This window comes from Trachemys scripta, chromosome 5 (genome assembly GCF_013100865.1).
Source record: "Trachemys scripta elegans isolate TJP31775 chromosome 5, CAS_Tse_1.0, whole genome shotgun sequence".
Lineage (NCBI taxonomy): Eukaryota > Metazoa > Chordata > Testudines > Emydidae > Trachemys > Trachemys scripta.
This window is the reverse complement of record NC_048302.1, coordinates 90,310,766-90,323,734: the sequence shown is the minus strand read 5'-3', so window position 1 is coordinate 90,323,734 and position 12,969 is coordinate 90,310,766. Positions and strand designations below refer to the sequence as shown.

General features: G+C 36.6%; 1 protein-coding gene across 1 annotated transcript in view; it reads left to right on the top strand.

The window, feature by feature from the left end:
* Positions 1–12,403, top strand: part of OCIAD1 (OCIA domain containing 1) — a 34,008-nt gene extending 21,605 nt beyond the window's left edge. Inside the window, exons 6-8 of the mRNA XM_034770982.1 lie at positions 1,445–1,662; positions 5,242–5,394; positions 9,449–12,403. Coding sequence (XP_034626873.1) covers positions 1,445–1,662; positions 5,242–5,394; positions 9,449–9,486 — 409 coding nt within the window. The 3' untranslated portion in view covers positions 9,487–12,403. The remainder of the gene's footprint in view (positions 1–1,444; positions 1,663–5,241; positions 5,395–9,448) is intronic.
* The last annotated feature ends 566 nt before the right edge of the window (positions 12,404–12,969 follow it).

Sequence of the window (12,969 nt, the reverse complement as noted above, 5' to 3'; positions counted from 1 at the left end):
CTCCAGTACGTTCCTAGCATCTGCTGGGCATGCACTCAGCAGCTAGCCCCTTTTGCTGTTTACACTGCCGCGCCTACGTTCTATTAGTGTGGTAACTCAAGTATGTCTCCTCAAACTGGGAATCCCACTCCCAGCTTGAAGTGTAGATTTACCCATAGACATGGTAATCTTATACTTATACGAGAGTCAAGAAGAATATATACATGGGATAACTGAATTACATCCCCGCCACCTTTTCCTTTCCTTTTTCTGTTCTCCTGAGACTCTTCCATGCTCCCACATAAAACCTTCAGCTTCCCTTCTGCGCCCCCCCCCCCCCCCCCAAAAAATGAATATGCATGCTTAAATGCAAATATACACGCTATGTTAAGGTGGTATTTAAATAATGGGGGGGAAAGGGAAAGGTTAAAATAACAATATATTGCTTTATATTGTTAATTCTGTAATAAGATGTATGTACCTATATGTGTAAAGACAATGTAACTGTAATGTCTTACTGTATTGTAAATGATCCAAAATATGAATAAATTAATTCTCCTTCTCCCCCCCCCCAAAAAAAGTAAGAGATGGGCAGCTGAGTAAATAATTCAGTAGTGTACAGGGCCATTAGAAGTATGGGCTTAAATCCTTCGCTATTCAGCGAAGCATGTAAGTATACACTTAAAATTAAAGCATGTACTTAAGTGCTGTGCTGAATCAGGCCTAAATTACTATAGTACACAAATTTTTTTGCATGTAACCAATTGATGTCATCTTCTTTTAAAAAAAAAAAAAAATTGTTTTTAATCATCATTCCCCCTGTTAATTTTGTGCTGGAAAACTAATTCAGCAATATGAGGGAGGAACCTAAGACTTCTGTTTCCTCAAGATAATTCTTTTGCCCCCAGGATAGCTACTGTCACTTTTTTTGGTATTGATCAGTCGTAGCAGCTTGTAATGAAGGGTTTTAAGTTGCATCTTGGCTTCTCAAACCACAGTTCTTCCCTCAAAACATTCAAAAATAGTAGCTACTGCTAGATTCTTATGCCACCACTAGCTCATGCAGGCACACCCTGTTCTATTTGTGTCTGATGTGTTTTGTCTGTGTCTGAATTGTCTTTGGGGGCAGGGATTGTGTCTTACAGTATTTATCTTGTAAAGTTCCAAGCCCATGGCTGGTACTCTGTCTTATTCTGTATTTTTTTTCAGATATGACTCAAGTTTCTCATGTATGCTCCTTTTTTAAAGTGTGTATATGTTAGGAAGCGGGACATATAGATCTTTTTGGACAGTGTAAGCAGAATCAATTACCTTTTTCTTTTAAACTCTGTTAATACTTAAAGTTTTAAAAAATTAATTGTATTAAAAGCTTTAATCAAGGACATTTTATTCCTCAACCCATCGTGTGTCATGTGCTTTAATTAATTATTTCCAATCTTAATATCCAATTGTGTTATTTTTCCAGATATGCTGCTCAAAAATCAAACTTTGCAGGTTCGCCTTCTGGGTTATTTTTTGGATATTCTCAAACAGCTGAAGCTCCACTTTCTTCCAGCTCTTCACATGAATATAGTTCAGCAGATCAGCCTGCAGAGCAGTCTGTCTCTAATTATGCACCAATTCCATTCAGTTCTTCTCTGAATGAATCCTCTCCTACTGGAATTACTGACCATAATGCCCAAGGTATGGCTTGTCTTAATAAAGTTTATAACTTCATAGTACATTAATTCTTGTCTATGTCCTGGATGTCTTTTGTTTTTAGAGGTGGGAAGAATGTGAAAGTAAAGCTTCTTTTGTCATGATGATAAATACAGTATATCCCCTTAATTTGCTTGGATGTATACATTCTGTATATTCAAATTGCCTTATTTTAGCACCTGTCCAAATATACAGTATTTTGTAAATCGCAGTGGTTTTTGTTACAGGAATGTGTTGAAGTTCCAAAAAGAAAAAAGTATGTTGACACAAAGCACAACTATCTACAGTATGTTTCTGTTTTAACATTTGTCTCTTTAAAACCAATTTAATGTCTTTATTTTTTAAAAAAGATAATTGCAATAATTATTTCCATGGAATAAATATATATATGGAAAATCATCATTTTTTTTAGGTATCATCCACGACCTGAGTTCACGATCTTGTGTTTCCCCTGTAACAGTCCAGGACATCATTAACACCTAAAGCAGCATGAAGGCTGCAGGAAATTTTAGGCTCAGTGATGTCCTCAGTTGTTGCAGGAGAAAACAGAACCCAATATTCAGATTTTTAAAAGTTAAAAATACAAACCTATCACATTTTAAAAACCCTGTTCCATTGGCATGGGATTAAATATATGGAATATATTGGCATGGGATTATATCTATAGAGAGAGAGAGAAATATTTTAAATGTATTTTAGATTTTTTAATTTTTTTTAACAATCTTTTTATTAATTTGACTCTAAAAGCCCCTTCACACAACTAATTTTTGCTAACAGATTTAGGGGCTGACATTTTAGACACATTCATAATCTTTATGACTCCTTACACTGAAGCACTTGAAAACTGCAATTTTAACAGAATCCAGGAGTTGCTCTCTCCATGTGTGCTGAATTTATACAATAATTGATAATATGTGAAGGAAAAAAAAATCCCCAAATAAAGTATAGAAGTGATATATTCAGAGGAGGAAATGTGTGCAGAAATGCATAAATGAATGCTTGCAAAAGTGAAATTGGAGCTGGCAATTTACACATATTAACATCATGCATAGGTTGATTTTGATTTTTAACGGTTTTTAATTAACTGGGTTTATAAAACTGGACAGTAAGGAATAGCATGAAAGAATAATAAAATAAATATGTAATCCAATATGGAGTTTTTCCAAATCCAGTTATCCCAATAAGTCTTAAGCAACAACCCACCTATTGATGATAGCAGCATTTTAATGTATAAAACATCACATTCTATCACAAATCTTGATAACCTTTACCATTTAATGCAGACTGAGGTAGGGTGACCAGACAGCAAGTGTGAAAAATCGGGACAGGCGTTGGGGGAGTAATAGGATCCTATATAAGAAAAAGACCCAAAAATCAGGACTGTCCCTATAAAATTGGAACATCTGGTCACCCTAGACTGAGGGTTTCTCCAGAAACAATTGCCTTTAATATACAGACTGTTGGATTTTAAAGTGTGGGGGACAAATTATGGGGGCGGAGGGGGCGGGGGCATTGTCACTTGGGGAAATCACTGTTAGTACCTTCTTTAATATCCCTACAATAGACTGATATCTTGCTCTGTTGGAGGACCTGCTGTACATGGTTTTGCTGTTTCTGGAAGGATTGCAAGCCTGTATGCAAATCATAAACTTAGCTGGATTTCTGAAAAGTAATTTATAAACTTTAAATAATTTTGGAATACATTTGTCTTGCTATGCTTTTGTCAAGCGACCAAAACTTTCTCATCCACCAAATGTTAAACAGCTTAAATCTCTTTCTGGTAATTTAGCAATATCAGAATCAGAAAACATAAATTAGTGTCTCTTCTCATGTGTGGATAGAGACTGACAGTTTGTCTACCTCAAGCATAAATAAGAAAAAATCAATGAAGTAAGCTCAAAAATCAATCTGGATCTTAAAAAAAAAAAAAAAAGTAAAACCCTTGTTTATCTCCATTTCTGATTGTGATCTGATCTATAAATTTAGCTACTTTCTTGGGATTTACAAAGCTGACCATGTGTCATTCAAAATTAATAATAGTTCAACCAAAAAAACATGAAGAACAAAAAGAAAATGTCATCAGACCCTAGAAAAGCCATAACACCCTGAAATAGCGTTATCCCCTTTGCCTTATTAATTGTAACTCATAGTCCCAGATACGATCATTCACATAGTTCCAACCACCCATGATAGTGTTTACTGCTCAGTTTCTTGGATGGGAGAAATCTTGCAGATTGTAACATCATTAATGGTGTATAAACCAAGATCAACAGTTTGTCACTTTGTCCTCTGAGGTCATGAGTTGAAATCCTGGCCCTGTTGAAGTCAATAGGAGTTTGCCATTGAAGTCAGTGGAGCCAGAATTTGACCCAAGGAATAAGTGAGCCCAAGCATTTGCATTAACTCATATGAAATTTGAGTCTTATTTCACAGAGTTCAATCTATTTATACTTTTCTTTCATTTGTTTGGTAATCTCACTAGCCAACCTAGCAAAGTGACTCTAATAGTTGTAGAACAACTCAAGATGTAAAACAGCTCAAATTTGTGGTTCTTCAAAAAAAAAAAAAAAAAAAAAAAAAAAACAGTGATGCATCTGATTTTCCATTCACCAAAGGTTTCCTTTATTAATCACCACTATATATTATTTGAAATGCTCTGTTAGTAGTAGCACCAAATTATGGTGCTCTAATAGATGAATATGTTCTTATTTCCTAAACATTACTGGACTAGACATTCTTACTTTTACTCAAAGATATGACATTTTTAATATTATTGGGGGATGGCTAGGTTTTTTCTTGGATAAAATAAGAAAAAGAAAACCTTTCTCCATCCTAAGAGCAATACATTTTTGACAGATTAAAAATGGGGGGTGGGAATGAATGGAAGCAAACCCACAAGCCTGATAGTGCTTAGATGCCACGGAGTTTGGGCACTTTATAAATACGTAGGTGGCTGATCCATAACATCCTTTTCTCTTTAGACCAGTTTGATTTCCCCTTCTCCAAAGTCTTCATTTTTAAAAAGTTTGGCTGTGCTTGGAGTGCACAGAATTCTCTTCTCTATTCTCTAGAGTCTGAAAATATGGAAAACTCTTGCTTTGGGTTGCGCTATCTGCTCAGACTAGACTGCTGTACCATACTGATGTACTCCCAACAGAGCAAAACATGTCTTTGCTGTCAGTCATGATCTAGGTGAACTGCTGTCTGCTTGAAAAGCTGTTTGTGGTTAGTGCTATGCATAGAAATTCTGCTTTATGTTCTTATTTGTGTGTCACTACTCAGTTTTTCCAGCACACAACTACTTCATAACATTGGTGGCATCTGAGAATAAAATGAAAGGATTCAGGAGGGATCCTTCTGAATGTATAGAGTGCTTTTACAATACTTTAAAAAAACTGAATTGCAATTTAGGATTGTGGCTGTAATGTATCCCATTTCAATCTAAGTTGAGCTACAATTGATTGGCATGCTAAAAAAATGTTTGGTTAATTGCAGCTGTAATCAAGTGTAGTTGGGTGTTGCTAATTCTCAGTGGGTTTTTTGTTTGTTTTTTATTTTTTTTAGAACCTGTTCCATTACTAGAAGAAAGTCCTAAAAGAAAAAGTGTCTCATACGAGGAGTTAAGGACTAGAAACAGAGAGACATATGAAGTAGCAATAACACAAAAGGCAGAGACTCCAGTCAAGTCTTCACAGGAGAGACCTTTTAAAAAAGAAGGTAATTTGATGCTGAATTGCTGCAGTATGTAGTGAACATGGATGCCAAAGTAGTGTTGAAAAGGGTTAGAGTCTTATGCTTAACTTCGTTTATCCTTTAGGGATTTCTTAAACACTGTCTTGAAATGACAAAATTGTGTTTCTGACTTAGCTCACATTTGAACTGATTTCCTTTCTATGTATGGCTTATGTACATCATATTATATAGTTTCATATTTCAAATTACTTCTTGTGTTGGAAAAAAACATTGACGTTTTGGTAGCAGATTATAATGACTGTACTAGAACAATCATGTTATCCATTTAGAAACGAATTGTGAAAAGTTTGATTAGTGCTTGACTGCCTAGGCCTTTAGGCGTGTGGCTACGTAGCAAAGAAAAATCTGCAGCTGGCATGTGCCAGCCGAATTAGGTTCACAGGGCTTGGGCTGTGGGGCTGTTTCACTGCTGTGTAGACTTTGGGGCCTGGGCTCTAGGATTCTGAGAGGTGGGAGGTCCCTGAGTCCGGCAGTCTACATAGCAACGAAACAGCCCTGCAGTCTGAACCCCACGAGCCTGAGTCAGCTGGCATTGGCCAGCCATGGGTGCCTAGTTGTATAGACATATCCAAAGAAAGCACTTACTGCATCACAGCTCTTTAGCAAAGGTTCTCGAACTAAGGTTTCTGATTGAGCTTTTTAGCATACACCCTTTCAAAAGCTAAGTTAGCATTCTCTCAAAACAGACCACATACCTGTTTTTTAAAACGTATTTTATGAATTTGGGATTTCTGTAGTGTAGAATTTTGAAGGACATGTCATTGTTTGCAGATGTTTACCATTCGATGTTAAAATTTAAAGGAAGGAACTAGTACTTGGCACCAATCTTGAGATTTTTGTTTTCACACTGGAAAACAGAACTTTAGACAGTAAAATAAAAATGAAATGACCTTCAAAATGAAATGGCATTCAGTCAGTATAAATCTATCTTTGGGAACCACACTTCTTATTTTGAATAAAATTTTTTTTTTGCTGTTTAATGCACTGCAGGATCTGTCATTTTGAATCTTCAGGAATTATATTTAGGTCCCCATATATTCTGCATCACAATGGGACCGAATTCTGCAGCAGCAACCCTTTAATTTTGTGGCAATGTTAATTTATTCTAGCACTATGAAATACTCTACATTCCCATACCGCCCACCCCCATAGAACATATGCAGTTTTAGCCAATAGTTGAAAATACTAATTAACATAAAATTCTTGGGTGAACATTTGAAACAATAGTTATTTTCAAAGATAGGTTTTTTCCCCACTATATTCTCCATGGGGCCAGTAATACGATTAACTCCCCTTGTGGGAAAAGCTGTAGAGCAAATGTAGCTGCAGGCTGGTCCTAGCAGGGCAATGAGATAAAATATTGAGTACCTGCCTGGATCAAAATGATGAATTTTGTGGCAGACACTCTGAATTACGTGGATTCTTGGGAAAAATGATGACTCCCATGGCTGTGGAATTCATGATGCCATGAATGAGGCAGTTCACACCTCTGAGCTATTGTTCCAGGTTGCCTGTAGATTCAGGCAACTGACATTTCATCTGTGTGCACAGTTTCCTATTCAAGGTTTTCTCCACAGCCATAGAGACTAGAATCATATTTTCTTTTAAATGAAAGCTCAAGTTCTGGAGCAGCACTTTGTGGCAAGGAGTAAACAGCAAAGTCTATGGCTATGGAATTGCAGAATACAAAGGTTCAAAATTTTATTTATACTTTTTAATCTAGGATTTTTTCACTATGGAACAGTGTTTAAACAGAACATAAGATCAAAATAGATAGAATGTTGTTACTTTTATATTTATCATCAGCTTTTGAAAATGTAACATGAGTAGTTCACTGAGCTTTCTACAGGTAACTTGTAAATGTGGTTGCTTGCACTGTTTAAGAAAGTAGAGTAAAAGCAAAACTAAAATAAATGTAAATATTTGCTGGATAATAAATGACAGAAGTGCATGAAAGTCTGAAATTAATTTTAGGGAACTTACTGATGTCACTAACAGAGATGGTTCAATAGCAGAGTTCAGTGATTTTTCAGCCTGTTTACTTCTTTTCTTTTGAAATGTTAGATAGCTTTATAATAATGGGTAAGAACAGGAACTAAAATTTAGGGTTTGCCTCCTTTGGGTTTAACCTCTGTGCTCTTAGTGTGCCTGCTTAATGCCTGCTAAATTACTGAGGAGTGGATGCTCTTCAGCAGCAAATGATAAGCAATAGGTAACCCCTACAGCAGTTTTGTGGGGATGGGAGCAGAAATCAGCACAAATCCTCAAAATTGAAATTACATTGAGAGGGTAGGAGGAACATCTACAACACCTTCCTCCTGTCCATGCCACCCTCAAACGCCTCCAGTAGAGTCTTCTGTCATTCTGTGCACCCACAGATAACCCGGAGGCAAACCCCAGTGCCCACGAGAGCCTCTTTCCCTGGAGATACATCTCCTTTTTTTGGCCTTTACATAAGAGAAGTGCACTGGTTTAACTAAAACTGATTGGGTTAAACCAGTGCAAAGAGCTCTGTGGACCCTCTTCCTTTGGGTTTTAAGCCATGCATATTTCAGTTTGTCTTGTCAATTAGACATCAGCTCAAGTTAAACTGAAATAAACCTGGTTTAAACTGAAATAAGAGAGTCCACACAACCTTTTTGCATGGATTTAACCAAATCTGTTTAAAATTGCACTTTTAAGATGAAGTCATTGCAACTTCCTCATGTAGATGTGCCACTGTCATTGTTGACAATACTACCACTCGTAGTCACTCAAGCCCATTACTTTGGTATCATCTTTAAATCCACCCTCTCTCTAACCCCAAACATTCAGGCTGAAGCCAAAGCTTGCTTCTTCCTTATATGTAATATTTCCAAGATCCAGTTCTCTGTGTGAACCACATAAATTCTCATCCTGTCTTGTCTTCTCTGACCACCTCCTCTCTGGCCTCCTGACATTCCCCTCTCCTTTAGAATCTTTGGCTGGTCTGACCATATTGCTCTCACTTGCACACAATTTCTGACAGCCCAGATCCTCCTACTGGCTCTCCCTCCCCTTCCTGATTTTTCACACTTGCTGTTTGGTCACCCTACTTTGAGGACCAGCACAACTCAGCACCTACTGTCTATCTTAGGTACTTGTATACTACATTAATGGGGGCCTCACAATCATTAATGTACTTATCCTCTCAACACCCTTGTGAGGTAGAAAAGTACTGTTAACCCCATTTTAGAGAGGGGGAACTGAGACACAGACCAAGTGACTGGTCCAAGGTCCCACAAAACATGTGGCAGATCAGGGAACCCAGCTCTCCAGAGTCGTAACCATTGGTCCATCTTTCCTCTTTCTCTTTATATTTATTCTTGTATCTTATTGTATTCTAACTCTATCCCCTAAGTGATGCCAGCCTCTATCTCCTGTTTGTCCATGTCTCTCCCGAACAAGCACCTTTTCACTTTCTTCCACACTGCTCTCACTGGACTGATTCATAAAACCATTACTCTTCCCTCCTTCAGATCTGTCTCCAAAACCCACTTCTACATTGTAGGCAGTTGCCAACTGTTAATGGCTAGGTAGTTGGCCAGTGTGGATTACAAACATCTCCTTTTTGTTTAAAAACAAATATAAATTAAATATATAACTAATTACCTTGTAGCCACCTAACTGTGCAAATAATAAGACTATGCAACCACATACTTGTATCTGTTATTCTTTCCCTGTTTCTTCCAATTGTTTGGTACACCCACTTGTTGCATCTTGTTTTAAATTAATTATAAACTCTGCAGGGTAGGGATTAATGTAATTGGTCCCTAACCTGACTGGGGCCTTTTAATACTGCTATAATAAAAACTAGAAATGCCATCTCTACCCCTTCCCTCATTTTAAAAATTACTAGACACACACTGAAGTATAACTGTCCCTAAACCTCACACTTTGAAAACACAACACATTCACCACAGTTTCAAAGCACTATGTAAATTAAACTTACGTATTTAAACTATTTAATTGTATGTGATGATCTTTTTCTTTTTTCTAGTCAAAGTAAACAAGTATGGAGATGCTTGGGAAGACTGAAAACTGAATCTTTGCATGTACTGAAGGAAGTTATCGTCAATCAGCTAACTTCAGTTCCATCTATGTTGGTCATGAATATCTGCACACTTTGGTGTATTTTGCCAAACTGAAATATGTTATAATAAAGGAGATTAGATTTTATTTTTGACTTTCCAGAAGAGTGAAAAATGTTGGATTGTAGGCTTAACATTGCGTAGCTTTGCACCATTGGGGAACTAGACTATTGATGAGAACAGTGATTTTAAACAGTTTGATATTGTTTAGAAATAATGAAAAAGGGATAGCTCGCACTAATTTTATAGATTTGTAATGCGAGATAAGACACTGGCATATGTAAACAGACTAAGTCAGATGTAGTGGTGTTGAGAGGGAAAAAAACAATCTTTTCAGATTATTTAAGACTCCCATTAAAAGTCACTCAGTAAAATATACCCTCTTATTTTGTTCATTTATTCTGAAAGTAATGTGATGTAAAATCCCAGTGGTATTTACCCCCATCTAATTAGTAAGGTATTAAAATAGTTTTTAATTTCTCCCATATTTTTTGGGACTTCAAAGTCAGATTTTATTAACCTGCAATAAATCTTTAGGACTAAACAGTAAAAATAGACAGTGATGAGGAACTAGCTAGGTACCAGAGCAAATGTACACCTTTCACGCTCTTCAAAAATGTTTCAGAATAACATGTACATTTTAGTGAGTTATCCTGACTCATCTACCACTGAGTGATTGTCATGACAAGACCCAAGTTACCAGAAGTACAGAAAATGATTAAATGAAAGAAAAAGGAAACATTAAAAAAGCATCTGTATTTAGGCATAGTGGGGTAAGTGTATTAGTTACTTTAATTTTGGTGACTTGGGTTCAAATTCTGGCCTGGATTGAAAAATAATTTTGTGGTCTTATTCTTATTCCCATGTTTACGCATGTCACGAAACCACCACACAGTTTGTCACCACTGTCTGTCTCTTGAGAAGAGATCCCCTTGAGTAGAATATAGCATTAGTATTTCTGTTCAGGACTGAGATACATTGGCAGAGCTGTGCTGACACATTTTCCTAGTATCTGCTTTACCTCCTACATATCTGGATCAAAACAGTGCCACCAGTCTTTCTTTCATGAGCACTAGAATCTCATCTTCAAGCTGTGACCTTCAGCTGCTCTACTTATATTCGTAGCCTGTCAGCACTATCCCTTTCTGGTTTGGGGTCTTTGGTTAAAGGTGTGCTGAAACTGATCAATATCAACCCTAACTTAATGAGAGAAGAGAAGGAATTATATTACCAGACAAGAAAAATGCTCTTGAGGACCTCATTGATTCAATGGACCAACAACAGAGCAACATGGACAGAAAGATTCACCAGGGTGGTGCAGAGTAAGCTGAAATGAGGGTAACAAATAAATGTAGAGAAGATGAGTTCTTAAAGAACCAAACAATGTTTAAGAACATCTGAATAACAGGTCTGTTTGCAGAGAAAGGAAATGCCAAACTACTTCTGACCATAAGTGGATGACTGGCATCAGGTTATCTTGAAGCTAACTGTAAAAAAGACCCCAATTTATCTTGATGAGAGAAGGTTTTCAGGTCTGAAATGAGAGGTCCATGAAAGTACTAGAAGTCAGCAGGATTTGTACTGTTGAATGATGGGGACAGTGCAGAATACTGAAAGTGGTCAGAAAAGTACTGTGATCATGGGAGAAATTCATATAACATTTTCTTGATTTCTCCGTGTTATACCCACCATACAAAAAAGGAGACAATAAGTTACTAAGCTGCAAAATAGTAACAGGAAGTTGTAACACTTATCTTTGCGTATCTGATCTTTAAAGAGAGAAGGTACATTTTTCTGACACTATGTTGAAGCAGACAATCTCTAAGTGAAGGAAGGACCCACGGACAAGCCTTGAGTAATAAGTACAAGGGAAAATACCAATATTTTTCACTCCCTCACAATGCCTAAAGGAGGTAGTATTTTGGACAATCATCTTGCCAATAAAAATGTCTTGTTTTATTATTTTTGTGAAATGTGGACTACATTAGATTTTTTGGAAACATGTTTGTAAGAGTCTGGTGACTCTTTGTCTTTGCCTCGGAAATCTGAATTAATATTTGCTTGTACTGAAGGTTCTTAAAATTTCTCTTCATGTGCATGTATGTTTTATGTAGATCAATGTTTTCTACCCTTAGGGCTTGTCTACATGGGAAAATTTGCTGGTATAACCAGTATAACTCCCCATGGGGACGCTCAGATTCAAGAATGAGTGCGATTTTTCCAGTTTAGTTTGTCACTTTGGAAGCAGTCTAAGCTAAACCTGAAGACGACGCTCTTATTCCAGAAGATGAGTGTTTACACAGGGAGTTATACTAGTATAACTATACCATTAAATTTCCCTGTGTAGACAAGTCCTTCATAATGAGTTAGCACAATGAAAACATGAGGCTGCAGTCTGATCCTTCTTCCTTTCATCCCTTCTCTCCATAAATCAGTGGACAGATGTTGCACTGCATGTGAGAATCCATTTGGACTATCATTAGAAATATTTTAATCTGCCTCACTATTTATTTGTAATTGTGTGCTTATCTTAGGTAGTATGAGGATTGTGGACCATCTGGTGCAGAACAGCAGTTGATGGGAGATTATTTTACCCTTTTTCCGTTTAAATATTGAAAAAGGAAAAGTCATCTACTCCATTAATATTATACCTTAATCTTGCATACTAAAATGAGTGCTTTCTAAATGCTGTAAGCAGTTTGTATACTGATCTGAAGCCAAAGGTTTTGAAAATGAGATTGACATTTTACCCCAAAATAATTATTTTATGTATGCAAAAATCATTTTATATAATACTGTTAGAAGTATTTTCATTTTCTGTAGCTATGAAAATAAAGGCCATATCTCATATGTGGGAAACACTATTTTAAATGCTGTTTTTATTAAGAACTAGCTATGTTAATATATGTGGCATAAACAAATATCAGAAAAAATTCAAAATTAAGTGTGGAGCTTGGTCTCTCAACCTTGCCTTTTTGTACCTAGTTATTGCTGTAAGTTGGGTATGTAAATACTCTTCCTCACTTTTGCACAACATGGTGGGTTGAGGTGTTTTTTTTGTTGGTCTGTATCATGTCCTTAATGTATATAAATACCTGGGGTTTGTATGGTCATAACTTTTAACCTCAATGGTGGTTTTAAAAACAAAACCCTAATATTCTATCAAAGCAGGGCCTTTTACTTTTTAGACAGTATGATTCTGCATAGTGAGTGAGAGATTGGCATACAGGCAACTGGAAGGATGTTGTCACTGGCATTGAAGGAGGCATGAACTGGCCACATTAAGGGTGTGAACTGGGCTATATTTTAAAATGGCCATAGCTACATACTGAGACCCAGCATCCCTTCATTTCTCTTAGCTTGGAATAGGAAGAGCTGCACTTCGGGTTTGAGTCTTAGGTTGATAAGAACTTTTCACATTCTTCAAATA